This window comes from Eurosta solidaginis, chromosome 4 (assembly GCF_040869045.1).
Source record: "Eurosta solidaginis isolate ZX-2024a chromosome 4, ASM4086904v1, whole genome shotgun sequence".
Classification (NCBI taxonomy): Eukaryota; Metazoa; Arthropoda; class Insecta; order Diptera; family Tephritidae; genus Eurosta; species Eurosta solidaginis.
This window is the reverse complement of record NC_090322.1, coordinates 228,012,324-228,030,229: the sequence shown is the minus strand read 5'-3', so window position 1 is coordinate 228,030,229 and position 17,906 is coordinate 228,012,324. Positions and strand designations below refer to the sequence as shown.

General features: G+C 34.5%; 1 protein-coding gene and 1 pseudogene across 2 annotated transcripts in view; both read right to left on the bottom strand.

Moving 5' to 3' along the window:
* Positions 1–818, bottom strand: part of LOC137251048 (L-asparaginase) — a 194,145-nt gene extending 193,327 nt beyond the window's left edge. The window contains exon 1 of one of the 2 annotated variants that reach the window (XM_067784932.1): positions 672–818. In XM_067784932.1, the coding sequence (XP_067641033.1) occupies positions 672–683 (12 nt within the window). In that variant the 5' untranslated portion in view covers positions 684–818. The remainder of the gene's footprint in view (positions 1–671) is intronic. The other variant, XM_067784937.1, reaches the window with a different exon arrangement.
* The window catches only part of LOC137248799 (protein retinal degeneration B-like), a 33,890-nt pseudogene continuing 16,655 nt past the window's right edge, over positions 672–17,906 (bottom strand).

Genomic DNA, 17,906 nt, shown 5'->3' with positions numbered 1-17,906 from the left:
TTTGCATGATGCTTTACTCTTGACACTCCGTAAGAAGGGTCGGTCATCTGTGAAAACCATTAAAAAATCTTAATTTACTTAATTTTTCGGTTTTCTTTTTCTTTTTTTTTAACGAAAATCCCTTTAAAAATTAAGGCCCAAGAACTTATGTTTTGACAGTGTTGTCAGGTTTATTTCTTTGTAGCTTTCCAATTTTGCTCCCATTTCTTCTATTTTCAACTAGTTTTATTCAATGTTCATTTTTCTTTTTTGAACGAAAAAATTTTTATTTATATTTTTTAATGAAAAAATTAAAATTTCAGTTGTCCTTTTGCGTCCATTATGGCAGCAAAATTTTCAACATGCGTTCTTTCGCCAACGCCAAAACGACGCAAAGGTCGCATGTATTCGGGCCTTTAGAATTAAATAAATACAATTTTTTAAAACAACTAAGCAGTTCGCAAGGTCTCCGATTCTAAGAGATAATTACAAAATATATTCGCTTTACTGTTTGTTTGTGTTTGTATGGACTTTCAAAAGTCTGACGGTATTTGATCTAAGCATCAGGTTTTATCTAACCAGTTGATCAGCATTAACGCGCTGCCTGTTAAGGTAAAGTCTCTTATACAATTAATTACGTCGTTTTGCACTCTCATTGACGACATACAATTTTTAATAATAATTTTACTTACCACGTGACACATTAGGCGTATTTTACGTCAATGTTTTATTATTATAATGATTTTCTTTTATGCATTCAAACCGATTTAATTCTGATACTGTACTAAATAATGCAATTAGTCGAATGCAAATGATTCCGTTAGTGTACAATGCTGAGCTCTTGCTTCATCACAATCAATCAATCCTCTATTAATACGGACACTAAATAAGACTGCGTTCTGTCATAAATAGTAGTTACACTATATAGGATTATTTAGTTAGGTAGTAGATATACAGTTATAGTGTTTTTTTTTGCTGATTTTATATTCTTATGCAGGTTATTAGGCCCTCTCTCTGCGAGGCAAACTTTGCTCATTGACTAATCTATTTACACTCTTCAAGATGTGGGGAGTTAGGTGCTGCATGTCTAAGCTAAATTCGGCTCGTGTTGACGCTGGACAAACATTGACGCGAGCGAGCGGTCCTGTGAGGGAACATAACTGACGTTTCGTTGATGAGCGCTAAGCTTCAGAGACTGCATGCCACTTTTTTGTTTTGATTTTTTCAAAATTTTAGCTGCCATATATCAAGAATTTATTTGGACGTTATAAGTTTTAATTTAAATTTATTAATTAAAATTTTTGTTCCAAAATTTCTTTTGTTGTATTCCGCTGCTTCAAAGCCAAGTTATATTTTTTACAGGCGCGCTATTTTGAATGTCAATCGTGTTTAGCCCAGCGATTTATTTTATTTTAAGATTATTTTTATTTAGTTTTTTTTTTTTTTTGTTTTCGTTTTTTTTTTTTAGTTTTTTGCATTTAGTGTAGACTTAGGTAGGTTTTTCGTTTCAGGTAACCGCTGCGTAAGGGCGACGATAATCCAGTTTCGTAGCTATTTTATGAAATTTGATTTTGTTGGTGTGATTTTTATGTCATGATTTTTTTTTTTTTTTTGTTATAAATGTTGCAAATATTTTAGCGATATTGGCGGTGGTTAGGTGCGCATAGAGAGGAGAAAGCGATAAAGAGTCGCAAAACACACGCGCACAGTGGATGTGGTTGTGGATGATGATGAGAGCAGGAGCAGGAGCAGGAACAGGTGATTAATATATTTTATATGCACCGTTTGATGACGTATATAAGAAGACATAAAGAAAAGATTTGATGAGTAAAAAGCATAAATGCTGACTTTTGTATATATGTATGTATGCATATTTTTCATTAAAATTATATGATATAATATATACACATAAATACGTTATAGTCTAATAGACGCCAATTATGTGTAACAAATGATCCAATTATTGTATTTTGGTATAACAATTACTAACATAAATTCTTACAGCTAATTTAATTGAAAATAACCAATTTGAGTATTTTGTGTTTTAATTATTTAATTTTGTTTTGGTTTTTTAAATAATTTATTAGTTTAACCTTTAAAATAAAGTTTTATACCCAGCTGTGCTATATATATTTTGTGTAAATAGCAATATTTGCTTCCTCTAATGTAGGGGCATGCACACTCGCTCAGTTATACAAATGTGTGTCAATGAGGTGAAACAACCTAACTCGAGTTCAGATCATTGTGGATAAGACAAGTGTGATAACTTCTCCATAGACGTCAAAATTACAAATAGAATAGATCACCTGATTTTTTATTGACTATCGCTGTCTCATTCTGTATCTCTTTGACGGATAAGATATCACACTTGTTTTATATATATATTATTTATTTATATTATATTTATATTTATATTTATATTTGAATTCTTAGGTTTTTCACAGCGATTGATTTTAATTTTCAAATCAACTGCTAGGTGGAATATCACCCTATATCCACCGTCAGTTTGGAAACGCCCTATCTGAGAATATTTTTCAAAAATATCCCGCTTCAGAATTGGTTTCAATAACACCCTACATATCTGAACTTAAATTCGATAATAGCTGGGGCATTTATGAAACAAATCCTGAGAAAGGGAATTCTTTTACCAAATTCAGAGATGGCGAGCTAGCAGTGGAGATAGGGGATAGTCCAATCAGCCGCCGAAATGTTCTCTCACCAAAATAAATAAGGACGGGATTGTCTTCGGCTGTGTCGAAGACTTCATACCTGTCATGAATGGAGTCTTATCCCATTCGCAATATCCGAATAATCGGCTGTATAAGATATGTAATATATTCAGAATAGATGTACATACTTAAGCGATATTCACGGTAGATCTTAAAATATATAAATTTGGTGTCACGTTGTTTGTAAGGGATGGACTCCTAAGCTACTTAATCGACTTCAATCAAATTTCCACACCGTGTGCAGTTTGATCCAAATTGAAAGATAGAATAGCGTTCCTGTGAAGTTCATTTCCGCGAAGTGGACCAGGGACCTTTCTATTCAAACAAATTATATTCACGGATCTATTTGCCTGAAATTTGGTATATAGGTAGCCTTCTGCCTAGATTAGTATTTACGAAACTGTTTTTCCGGGAAGAGGACCAGGGACCGATCTTTTCGAACAAATTCTCTTCTTGTTTCGATTTACCTGAAATTGGGCATATAGGCCCTGGATTAGTATTTATGACACTTTTTTTCAGGAAATGTGGCATGGACCGACTGTGACTGGGACTGGATTTGGAACTCAAACTGGGACTTAGACTGGGACTGGGATTGGAACTGCAACTGAAAATGGGACTGCGGCTAGGCCTAGGACTTGGACTTAGGGTGGGACTGGAACTAGGAAAAAGGGATGGAGCAGAACGAGAAGAACTAGAGGGAAGAGTGAAGGAGAAAGAGATAGAGTTAGAGTAGGAAGAATATAGAGAGATATGGATAGATGGAGCGCCAAAGAAGTGAAGGAAAAGACGGAAATGGAGAAAGAGACGCAGAAAAAGAGAAAGGCAGGAGAAAGAGTGAATAAAAAGATAAGGGAAAGGGCGAGAGAGGAGAAAGGATAGTAAGAGGTAAAAACTGCTTAAAAGTTATGCAGATAGATCAAAGCTAGGGCAGAGCAACGTTTGCCGGGTCTGCTAGAATCAAATAAATAATAGATCGGTAATTGCTCACATAAAGTTTCACGTTTCTTGTTGCCAACAAGAGTTAGCTATGAAAATTAATCCTTTATCTGAACAAAAGGTTGTATGGGATATATACTATATATACGACTAATCTCTACGATTTTTTCAGACAACAACAGATACCATATATGTAAGCATTTTAAGCAATTTGAAGCTTATAGCTGTTAAAATGGGGCAGACATCACGGAAATGTTCTCATCTGAACAATCGGTTGTACGCGATATATACGGCGGTATGATGGTAGCGTGCTCCGCCTACCACACCGTATGCCCTGGGTTCACATTCCGGGCAAGGCAACATCAAAATAAGGGTTTTCAATTAGAAGAAAAATTTTCTAAGCGGGGTCGCCACTCGGCAGTGTTTGGCAAGCGCCCCGGGTGTATTTCTGCCATGAAAAGCTCTCAGTGAAAACTCATCTGCCTTGCAGATGCCGTTCGGAGTCGGCATAAAACATGTAGGTCCCGTCCGGCCAATTTGCAGGGAAAATCAAGAGGAGCACGACGCAGATTGGAAGAGAAGCTCGGCCTTAGATCTCTTCGGAGTTTATCGCGCCTTACATTTTTTTTATTTATGATTTATGTATCTCTACGATTTTTTATACAACAATATGTACCGTATACGAAAGCATCTGGTAAACTTTTAAGTTTTTATCTGATAAATATACATAAATAAATATGCTAAAGCTATTTAAAATTTGTTCAAATGTGCTTCTTTGGTCCTTAATAGTGTTTTTATTTTCATACTCAGTTGAGCAGAGCTCACAGAGTATATTAAGTTTGATTGAATAACGGTTGGTTGTACATATATAAAGGAATCGAGATAGATATAGACTTCCATATATCAAAATAATCAGGATCGAAAAAAAATTTGATTGAGCCTGTCCGTCCGTCCGTCCGTTAACACGATAACTTGAGTAAATTTTGAGGTATCTTGATGAAATTTGGTATGTAAGTTCCTGAGCACTCATCTCAGATCGCTATTTAAAATGAACTATATCGGACTATAACCACGCCCACTTTTTCGATATCGAAAATTTCGAAAAACCGAAAAAGTGCGATAATTCATTACAAAAGACAGACAAAGCGACGAAACTTGGTATATGAGTTGAACTTATAACGCAGAATAGAAAATTAGTAAAATTTTGGACAATGGGCGTGGCACCGCCCACTTTTAAAAGAAGGTAATTTAGAAGTTTTGCAAGCTGTAATTTGACAGTCGCTGAAGATATCATGATGAAAATTGGCAGGAACGTTAATCCTATTACTATATGTACGCTTAATAAAAATTAGCGAAATCGGAGAAGGACCACGCCCACTTTTAAAAAAAATTTTTTTTTAAAGTAAAATTTTAACAAAAAATTTAATATCTTTACAGTATATAAGTAAATTATGTCAACATTCAACTCCAGTAATGATGTGGTGCAACAAAATACAAAAATATAAGAAAATTTCAAAATGGGCGTGGCTCCGCCCTTTTTTATTTAATATGTCTAGGATACTTTTAACGCCATAAGTCGAACAAAAATTAACCAATCCTTTTGAAATTTGGTACGGGCATAGATTTTATGACGTTAAATGTTTTCTATGAAAATGGGCGGAATCGGTTGATGTCTAGCCCAGTTTTTATACACAGTCGTCCGTCTGTCCTTCCGCATGGCCGTTAACACGATAACTTGAGCAAAAATCGATATATCTTTAATGAACTTAGTTCACGTGCTTACTTGAACTCACTTTATCTTGGTATGAAAAATGAACGAAATCCGACTATGACCACGCCCACTTTTTCGATATCGAAAATTACGAAAAATGAAAAAAATGCCATAATTCTATACCAAATACGAAAAAAGGGATGAAACATGGTAAGGTAATTGGATTGTTTTATTGACGCGAAATATAACTTTAGAAAAAACTTTATAAAATGGTTGTGACACCTACCATATTAAGTAGCATGAAAATGAAAAATTTCTGCAGGGCGAAATAAAAAACCCTTAAAATCTTGGCAGGTATTACATATATAAATAAATTAGCGGTATCCATCAGATAATGTTCTGGGTCACCCTGGTCCACATGGTCGATATCTGGAAAACGCCTTCACATATACAACTACCACCACTCCCTTTTAAAACTCTCATTAATGCCTTTAATTTGATACCCATATCGTACAAACTCATTCTAGAGTCACCCTTGTCCACCTTTATGGCGATATCTCGAAAAGGCGTCCACCTATAGAACTAAGCCCCACGCCCTTTTAAAATACTCATTAACACCTTTCATTTGATACCCATATCGTACAAACGCACTTTAGAGTCACCCCTGGTCCACCTTTATGGCGATATCTCGAAAAGGCGACCACCTATGGAACTAAGGATTACTCCCTTTTAAAATACTCATTAACACCTTTCTTTTGATACCCATATTGTACAAACAAATTCTAGGGTAACCCCTGGTCCACCTTTATGGCGATATCTCGAAACCGCGTCCACCTATGGAACTAAGGATTACTCCCTTTTAAAATACTCATTAACACCTTTCATTTGATACCTATATCGTACAAACGCAATCTAGAGTCACCCCTGGTCCACCTTTATGGCGATATCTCGAAAATGCGATCACCTATACAACAACCACCACTCCCTTTTAAAACCCTCATTAATACCTTTAATTTGATACCCATATCGTACAAACACATTCTAGAGTCACCCCTTGTCCACCTTTGTGGCGATATTTCGAAACGGCGTCCACCTATAGAACTAAGGCCACTCCCTTTTAAAATACTCATTAACACCTTTCGTTTGATGCCCATATTGTACAAACAAATTCTAGGGTCACCCTTATCCACCTTTATGGCGATATCTCGAAACGGCGTCCACCTATGGAACTAAGGATTACTCCCTTTTAAAATACTCATTAAGACCTTTCATTTGATACCCATATCGTACAAACGCACTTTAGAGTCACCCCTGGTCCACCTTTATGGCGATATCTCGAAAAGGCGACCACCTATGGAACTAAGGATTACTCCCTTTTAAAATACTCATTAACACCTTTCTTTTGATACCCATATTGTACAAACAAATTCTAGGGTAACCCCTGGTCCACCTTTATGGCGATATCTCGAAACCGCGTCCACCTATGGAACTAAGGATTACTCCCTTTTAAAATACTCATTAACACCTTTCATTTGATACCTATATCGTACAAACGCAATCTAGAGTCACCCCTGGTCCACCTTTATGGCGATATCTCGAAAAGGCGACCACCTATACAACAACCACCACTCCCTTTTAAAACCCTCATTAATACCTTTAATTTGATACCCATATCACCCCTGGTCCACCTTTATGGCGATATCTCGAAACGGCGTCCACCTATGGAACTAAGGATTACTCCCTTTTAAAATACTCATTAACACCTTTCTTTTGATACCCATATTGTACAAACAAATTCTAGGGTCACCCCTGGTCCACCTTTATGGCGATATCTCGAAACGGCGTCCACCTATGGAACTAACTCCCTTTTAAAATACTCATTAACACCTTTCATTTGATACCCATATCGTACAAACGCACTCTAGAGTCACCCTTGGTCCACCTTTATGGCGATATCTCGAAAAGGCGACCACCTATACAACAACCACCACTCCCTTTTAAAACCCTCATTAATACCTTTAATTTGATACCCATATCACCCCTGGTCCACCTTTATGGCGATATCTCGAAACGGCGTCCACCTATGGAACTAAGGATTACTCCCTTTTAAAATACTCATGAACACCTTTCTTTTGATACCCATATCGTACAAACGCTTTCTAGAGTCAACCCTGATCCACCTTTATGGCTATATCCCTAAATGGCGTCCACCTATAGAACTATGGCCCACTCCCTCATAAAATACTCTTTAATGCTTTTCATTTGATACGCATGTCATACAAACACATTCCAGGGTTTCCATCGGTTCATTTTCCTACATGGTTATTTTCCCTTATGTTGTCACCATAGCTCTCAACTGAGTATGTAATGTTCGGTTACACCCGAACTTAACCTTCCTTACTTGTTTGTTATAAACTAATTATTTCCATATAAGTATAACATAATGTAGTAAATCATAGCAACTTTCTTTTGTGGTCATTAAAAGTATGTATGTGTGTAAGAGTATGCCTTAAAATTATAATGATTTAAAAAAATATATTCTATGTAAAGTATAGTTTGTTTATCTTGCTTGGTTAGTTTAAATCGTCTGTGTTTGGCTCAATGCTTCGCTGTACAAATAAAAATAATGTTAGAAAAAAAAATACTGAAATTAAGTAAACAAAAAATTTATAAATTCTGTCAACGAAAGATTAGGAAGAACTATATATACAGCAAATAAAACGAAAACTAAGGCCCACTTGCAGATCGGCAAGTTATCTGTTTAACTCAGATTTATAGTTGCGAACAGAAAATTAGCAGTGGTTATTTTTACCAAAATTCGTCAACTAAATGTTTTTATTTTTATTTTTGTTAATTTAAAAATAGACCTCCATCAATTTTACAACTGAAGCTATGCAAACCAATCTCAAAAACTTTTCGAAAATATTCAGGAAAGTTTTTCAGAGTTTTCTGAATTTTTTTGAGTATGCAAATTTATAGCCTAATTAATTTTAGTCTGTCAAAGTAAAAGCTATAAGTTTCTCAAAATTCGTAGACATTTTACGAAGTGTTTTTATATTTGTATGGCGGGGAAAATGGTTAAAAAAATATATGCAAATTTTGAGAGACTTGTACTCTGTAGAACTAAAACTAATTGGGTAACAAAATTGCATACTCAAACAAATTCAAAAATTTTCAAATAAAATAAAAAATTTAAGCACTTCCTTTATATAAATGGACAAAAATCAGCGAAAAATGTCTCCTTATATAGACATATTCTTGCTAAACTTTTATTTTTAAATTTTGACATAGAAATTGCAAAAATATTTATGAGAAGTAAAAATATAAAAGTGGAGCGCACATTACTTGGATTGGAAAGTTGGTAGGAAAGGAGATATGATTAGTCAATCAATTGCGCTCCACCTTTATATTTGTACTTGTCATAAATATTTTTGCAATTTCTATGTCAAAATTTAAAAAAATCAAAGTTTAGGAAGAATATGTCTTTATATAAGGAGACATTTTTCGCTGACTTTTGTTCATTTATATAAAGAAGGTACTTAAAATTGGTTTATTTTATTTTTATTTTCTCCTTTTCTTACATTTTCTCGGTGTCTCCACCTATATGTGACCCGGCCTATGAAAAGGTGGCTTATGACACAAACAAGAAATTGCGAGAAACAGCTGTTAAAGATAAACAATGCATTTCTTCAGTTTCTTAGTAGTAATTTTTTTTTTTGAGTCATAAACCACCTTTTCATAGGCCGGGTCACATATGTTAAGTTTTACGCTTTTAACTCAATGAGAACTTACATAAAAATCAATCCCAAAATTCCCTCCGTTCCGTTTGATTTTTCTAAATATCTCAATCCCTGCGCCACCTAGCGAAACTTTCTGTATTGTGTCATCGGCTGTCATCAACCTCTGAATTAAGCTCTAAATTTTTAGCCTCTAGCTCATCGAGAAGATTCTTAAAACCCGGTTTCAATTTTCCAAATTATTATCTAATTTTTTCGATCCGTGCGCCACCTAACGGAATTTTTTTTCTCCTTTTGTTCCTTTTTCACGGTGTCTTAACCTGTCTCTGAGGTTTCATGAGAAGTTACTTTAAAATCGATCTCAAAACACCAAATCTCCAAATTCTTATCTAAATATTTCAATCCGTGCGCCACATAACGGAATTTTTTTCTCCTTTTCATAAATTTTCTCGGCGTCCTATCCTATCTATGAAGTTTTACAGTTGTAGCTCAATGAGAACTTACATAAAAATCAATCCCAAAATTCCCTCCATTTCATGCGATTTTTCTAAATATCTCATCCGTGCGCCCCTGGCTAATCTTTTTGTATCGTGTCATCGACCTCTGAATTAAGTTTGAAATTTCAAGTATCTAGCTCATAGAGAAGTTACTTAAAAGCTGGTTTGAAAATTTTTAAATTCTTATCTAATTATTTCGATCCGTGCGCCACCTTACGGATTTTTTCCTTTTGTGGCATTGTCATGGTGTTTTAACCTTTGTAGCTCAATAAGAAGGCACTTAAAAATCGTTTGCAAGATTTGTATGAAAAAAGGACAAACATTCAGCCGACGTAATGTAAAGCAAGCAAAATTAGAAATAATCGTAAAATTTTCTCGCATTTTATGTAAAATTCCCACAGATGCTAAAAGAAATAATTAGTCAAGTTATCTACATTAAAAACCTAATTGAACGCAATCTTTCATACAAAATACAAATTCTTAATTATCTCATTATTGCCTTATTGTATACCTAATGGAGTTGAAACTCCAGTCGGTTATGCTTGGTGTCTCGAATTTTACTGTCAATGTCAACAAATGACAATAAAGAGTTAATTATTTTCAATAATTTACGAAAAATAGAAAAGCACGAAAAAAATTAAAAATGTTATTTTCGCTGCATTTGCAGCAAAAGATAATATGGTTTTTTTTGTAAGAGCGAAATTTTGTTTGGGGCTGTTGACAGAAGATGTTCGCTTAATGAAGCAAGTGGCCCTGTGTAAAAAGGAAAACTTAATTATGTCATTAAATAAAATTTTGATTCGTTTAAGTTTCCTTGTGAAATTTGTATTACATTGGTTGGAGTAGTTTAAATTGCAAATTTCATGGAATGATTTTCTTGAATTATTGAAAACAGAATTTAATTTTTGATATAACGCACGTTTTATTGTAAACAGATGCAAATCAAAATTTTCATATTTCGAAATTTGATGATACCGCAAAAGAGCCGTCTAGTGAGATTACGATCACATGTATGAAAAAATAAAACTCCGTTTGCGTTTTCCTAGAAACTCAAAGCTTTACATTAATTCTGTCTACAATAAAACGAGCGATATGTAAAAAATTGCCACTGCTATTTTTTTCGCTGCTTTAGTTTGTCATGAAAGGTTAAATTCATACATATCTGACAAATTTTGATATTAATTCTGAGCTAAAAAACAGCTTGGCGTTCTGGAAGTGTGTCTTAAAACATAAAACAAGTTTGTTAGTTTCAGTTTGTTTGAAGACGAAAATAATATACTCAGCTGTGCTTTTTCGTAAAACGCAATTTTTTTTAAATTGTTGTGACCAATATTTAAATTTTATTATTTACTACTAGACGACCTTGACTCAATGGGTATGCCAACCTCCTAGTTTTAAAAGGATTCCAAGAAGTGTTTATCTCAACTTCTACTCTCCACTCACCTTTTACCCCTCCTACTACTTTTTCCTCCCACTTCATCTCGTTCTACTTATTCCTCTCTTTTGACTTTTAAAACTGCCTATGTCAATGCCTATGGTCTCCATAGGTTATGCTTCAAGCTGTCAAGTTTTTATTGCAATTCACGGAATAGTTGGAATAAGCAAGCGCAACTGAAGTTGTAATGCCAGTAAAGTGCATATGCCCGAAAACCTATACTGTACCTCTCTAGTCTCTCATTTCTCCTTTATGGTTTTCTTTCTCTTCTTCATCTTTTTCCACTTCTTCATTCTTGTTTTTTCTCCCATTTTTTCTCACTTTCTTACTCGTCTACTTCTTTCCTTCTCTCTTCTTCTTCTTATTTCTATTACTATTTCCATTCTTATTGCTATCAATATTCCTAATTTATGGGGAAAGTGTGGTAGCTTTTAAAACAATATTTCTCGAAACTTGAATAATTACGGCATTTTTTTCACAAGAGTTCGCAGAACATTTTCATTTAATATTTTGTCTGCTGAGTGGAATATCATATTATTCCGTCTGCAATCTCGAAAACGTCCTATCTCAAAAAAAGTTTGAATAACGCCCTATTTTAGAATTTGTTTCAAAAATGCCGTACTTCAGAATTCGGTTCAAAGACACCCTACCTACAGAATTAGTTTCAAAAACGTCCTATCAGAACTCAAATCAATACATTTCGACATTAGCTGGAGTGTTTATGAAAACAATTCTAAGACAGAAGTTTTCCACATGGTCCTTCCAGCTTCCAATATTACATAAGAAACAGCAAAATGAGGAAAACGCATATGGGTTCCCCAAAACCTTAGGAAAAACGATTCAAATTCATTAGGTTAAGTGAAGCTGGATAACTTACTATTCGCAATATAAATATTTCCAATTTTTCGTTTTACTTTGTACAAATTGGCAAAGTCAATGGTACTCCAAAGTACACAGCTATTCCATTTTATCCTACTTATATTTATATTATTATATCGTTTTCCTATCATATATATTATTTCTAATTGCTGTTTTTGAGTACGGGTCCTTTTTCGCTCTTATTTGTAATCCAAATCTAGAAATAAAGATTTGGTTGTAAAGATGGAGATTCGGGCTATTAGCGACTTTGGGAAATTTTGGTCGTAGTGCTTTTGTTTAGCTATATTTTATGAAAATAATTTGTTAAAAATAAACGATTGTGAGCTTTTCTTTGTGTGCTATCTATTTGTACTATGGCACTATTGTGAATATTTGCACTGCATTACCGGCAGTTGCTACCATAGCCAGATGGCAGCGCAAGCTGTAAGCTTTAATTGATTGACAGAACAGCTGATTTCCGTTGATATTTGATAAGAGACTTTTATATTGGTTGCGCAAGATGCGTACGGGTCCGGCTCGTATCTATTTCTTTCTCATTTCCTATTCTTATCTGTTTTTATCTTTTTATTTCTGATATAACTGATATTCCTCTTAATTTTTCTTTTCCTTTTCCTTCTCGTTCCAATTCCTCTATCTTATTGCCTTTTGGTTGGCCGCCGTGGTGTGATGGTAGCGTACTCCGCCTATCACAACGAAGATCCTGGGTTCACGCGCCAAGCAAAGCCACATCAAAATTTTAGTAATAAAGTTTTTTCAATTAGAAGAAAACTTTTATAGGCGGGGTAGCCACTAGGCAGTGTTTGGCAAGCACTCCGAATGTATTTCTGCTATGAAAAGCTCTCAGTGAAAACTCATCTGCGCGAGCAGATGCCATTCATAGTCGGGATAAAAAAAGTAGGTTCCGTCTCGACAATTTGTAAGAAAAATTACAAGGAGTATGACGCAAATTGGAAGAGAAACGCCTTACATTTATTATTTTTTATTGCCTTTTTCTTTTCGTCTCTTTTTTTATTTCTTTTTCCATCTATTTCCTTTCACTTTTATATAGTTTTTTCTGCCTCGAGAAAAAATATTGGGTGGGTGATACCAATAGCTTCGGAGATTATTATTTTTATGACTTTATATCAGTAGGGCGTGAAGCTTCACTGACAAAAAATAAGCTAGTAAATAAATAAATAAATGTAAGACGCGATATTCTCCGAAGAGATCTAAGGCCAAGCTTCTCTTCCAATTTGCGTCGTGCTCTCTTGATTTTCCCTACAAATTGGCCGGACGGAACCTACATGTTTTATGCCGACTCCGAGCGGCATCTGCAAGGCAGATGAATTTTCACTGAGAGCTTTTCATGCCACAAATACACCCGGAGCGCTTGCCAAACACTGCAGAGGGGCGACCCCGCTTACTTAAAAATTTCTTCTAATTGAAAACCTTATTTCTAAAATTTTGATGTTGCTTTGTCCGGGGTGCGAACCTAGGGCATACGGCGTGGTATGCAGAGCACGCTACCATCACACCACGGCGGCCGCTAGTAAAATCAACAAATCTTAAATTTTGAATTATTAAACCGAGTTTTTTGTAAAGAAAACAAATATGTTTAGTTATTTTAACAGGTTCTCAAACAATCTAACTGATGTTTTCTGTTAAAAGAGCTGATTTTATAGGTCATGTGCAACTGTCAATATTATGCAAATACAAATTCAAAGAGGAACTTACGCTTACGGCGCTCACTACCCTATTATTATGACCATAGTAGAATCCTTCGTCATATAAAGGCCGTTATTTTAAAGGTTTTCTTTGGTATTGTTATAGTGACAGTAACAATTGTTAAGTTAACAGAGCTTTGGCTTACGTATGATGAATTTTTTATACCTTTCATGAACATGAAATGGCATATCAACTTTGGTCCGATGTTTGTAACGTTGAGAAATATAGAAGATAGACTCACCATTAAGTATACAGAATTGATCAGGGCGACGAACTGAGTTGATATAGCCATATCCGTTTGTCCGTCCGTCCGTCTGTCTGTTTGAACGCAAATTAGTCCCTCAAATTTTGAGATATCTCAATGAAATTGGCACAAGGATGTATTTTTGTATTATATTAGATATTTGTGGGATCCGGTAGGATCGGACCACTATAACATATATCTCCCATACAACCGATCTTTCAGATAAGACGATTTTGGTCATTCCTGCCGCAATTTAGAAAGTATAAACGTGAAACTCCGTGATATATATTCTAATTTATCATAGAAGATTTTCTGAAAAAATCACTTTGATCGGAGCTATATATAGTATATATCCCATACAACCGATCGTTCAGATAAGGGGGTTTTTGCCATTTTTTATTTTATATTTATCTTAAAAATCGTTTAGGTATGTACATCTGTTCACTATATATTTCTTATCTTATACATCCGATTATTTGGAGATTACGAACGGGATAAGATTATTGTTCAGCCCCATTCATGAAAGGTATGAAGTCTTCGGCACAGCCGAAGACAGTCCCGACCTTACTTGTTTTCTGTTGATTTGACTGTTGAAACGATGAATTCAGAATCAACAACTTATGCGAAATTGATTCAACAGCAATTTGCGATGGATACAATTGAATTGACCCGCACTTCAGTTGTAAAATCAACACTTTTTTCTTATAGTCTGGTAGCGTTGCAATTCAACTACTTGCAATACCTGGCTGAATTTTGAGCACTCCGCCATTATCAAAGAGGTCAAACAATTAATATGCTTAACCTGCAGCATTTCGTAATTTTTGATTTGTCAAATATTTACTGAGTTATACAAGTGTATGTTATTCTTCTAGACTTTCCATACATAAAAAATTTACGTAGTTATTATCCGATTTCACAAATTTTTAGTAGGATGTTGATCTGATTACCAAGTTACACATTTCAATTGTTAATGCATGCTAAGCACAACTGAGTATATAATTATATTTATAAAAATAGCAAAAGAACTTAAAGTACACTCAAAGAAAAATGTTGCAGTTTATGAACTTACATTCATCCTTATTTCTGCGTATATAAGTGTGGATATTATCACAACAATAAGTTATACATACATGTAAGTGATATGAGACATGGTCTTGATCACAAATAATGCTTAACTTCAATATGGAGAATGAAGGCTCGTCGGTCAATGTTTTTTACCTAGCCTTATTTTGAAACTGGTAGAGCAAAGAAGGAATTAAATACCACGGAAACATAGAAAGTGTGTAACAGTTCACCGTGCTTTCATAGTTCGGCGGCATAGAGGAGTGTTTTAAAGAAGTTTTGAATAAATTTTAACTTTTTTCAAAATATTCTTAAAATTCTTGCTTTACTAAATAATGTTTGGTTGTTGTTGTGGTTTTATTAATGATAAAGACATTCCCCGAAGGCTTTGCCGGATACAGATCAGGTACGTTCCGGTAACAAACACCATTAAAGTATTAGCCCGACCATTTCGGGAACGATTAATATGACCACATTAAACCTTCTAATCTTTGTAAAGTAATACAGTTCAATTTTCATTTTTTTATTGAACAGTATAACAATTGGGTCAAGCGCCGCTCATGCCTGCATATGACTGAGGTCTAAGCAAAATATGGATAAAGTTGACTAGATTTTAAATTTGCCATTTTATTTATTCAATTTTATTGAAACGACCAAAGTGTTAGGAGCAAACAGAGCTTCACTTAACTGCACCTTAAACTCACCATGAACAACTTGGAATTAGGTGGCAGTGTCTGATTTCCACAGGCTAAATTTAAATAGTTTCGCTTAAATGAAAATATCTTCATTTGAAGTGGAAAGTTTCATTTGATATGACAAAAGTTTCATTTGATTTGAAAAAAAGTTTATTTTGACATGAAAAAAGTTTCATTTGCTTTGACAAAAATTTCATCTTTTCGGAAAACAGGTTCTTTTGATTTAAAAAAAGTTTCATTTGATTTAAAAAAAGTATAATATGAAAAAAAGTTTTATTTGGTTTAAAAAAAGTTTCATTTGCTTTGAAAATTTTATCTAATTTGAAATTAGTTTTCGTTTGATTTGAAAAAAGTTTTATTTGATTTGAAAATAAATTAATTTGATTTGGCAAAAAAAAATTGATTTGCTTTGGAAAAGTTTCATTTGATTGGAAAAAAAAATTCATTTGACTTAAATAAAGTTTCACTATATTTAAAAAGTTCATTTGCTTTGCAAAAAGTTTCATTTAACTTGAGTTTTATTTGATTTAAAAAAAAAAATTGATTTAAAAAAATTTCATTTGACTTGAAAAATTTTCATTTGATTTGAAAAAAGTTTAAATTGAACCGAAAAAAGTTTAATTTGGTTTAAAAAGGTCTCATTCACTCTGAAAAAAGTTTGGTGTGATAAAAAAAAGTTTACTTTGACTTGAAAAAAAGTTTAATTTGAATCGAAAAAGGTTAATTTGGTTTAAAAAAGTTTCATTTGCTCCGTGTCATTTAATTTGAAAATTCTGTATCGTTTAAGAATCAACACTCAACCAAACAAAGTCAGCGATTTGTTTGTGATCAAACCGACAAAATCGTTTAAATTAAATAGATCTAAAATAGTTGTTTAATATTTATAGTATATACATATATGTATGTACAACTAAATACTTAGTATTAATACGTATACTGTTGACGACCTTACAACAAATAAAACAATGGACACACTAAACTATATGCACATCCACATACCTTCTGCGCCGTAGATTCGAAGCTTGCCCAGGTAAATTGAAGCAACCACGCGGAATTACCATGCGTGCATTGCCTTTGGCAGGACGTGAGCCGCCCATTACCTGTAAACCAGCCAAATGGGCAGCATAGCCATCGCTTAGCACCGTAGCATTCGATTGCAATTTTTTACTAACCTAAAATGTGTATTAAAAAAAGGAAAAAAATCTATTATTTTGTATCACACTTTCACGCATACCAACTTACTTTGCCTACAATAAATATTTGATCTGGACGCAAACCCACATTCGTATAGACCGTTATATCTTTGCTGCTACCATATGCGGCGACTGTAGAGATTCCATGATTTTGAACTAAATTATTTAAATAAGGGGTCTTGTGACCCAATGGATCTGTCAATAGCCCATCGGCGAATGAAATAAGACCATGTGGAAAATTGTGTTGACTTAACCATGAGACTACTCGCTGTTGTTGCATATCTGGACGTCCTGTAATGTAGATCAGCAAATATCCCAACTCTTGCCAATGCCGACATACATCAACTGCACCAGCACGTACTTTTGGATCACGCCCCGTCACCGACATCGATGCCGTAAAGGAACCATCAATACTAAATACCACGCATTCGGTCATTGGTGGTACAATGGCCAAATAACAATCGACTGATGCATGATCACCGCGTACAATTATTTTCACTGGATAAATACCATAGCCCAATGCAACTCGATCGGGTATGCTATATGAGATACGTCCCGTTTTATCAGTCAATTCGGTGGCAAGGAATGTCCATTCGCCAGCTGGTGGATCTTTCATTAAATGTATATTGACTTTTTCGCCATGCAAAGTGATCATATCGAGTGGGCGGTACATAAAACGGGCATTCAAACATTGTTCACGTCCCTCTAACACAATGACATCGTTGGCTCGATGATTGGCAGCAACGTTTTTCAGCTTGACGGAAGTACGCTTTTTCATCCATTTCTCACGTGGCTGACTCGGATGGAAGGTGACGGTGTCTTTGTCATCAGCAGATCCGACAAATGGAATGCCATCGAATTTGCCAATCTGGAAATAGCGGAATTTTGTTGTAATTCATAAACTTTTTTTATGGAAAAAATTAGAATTTGTTTAGAAGATTTAATAATTCTCTTTATTTTTAAGCTCTTAGGAACCAATTTATCTATTGTTGGCCTCGTGAGGTGACACGATTTGACTTATATTTTTTCAGGGTCAATGAAGAAAATTATCAATATTTGTGACTTTCTGTACTACGAAAAAGTGTCAACGTCAGACATTGAACAG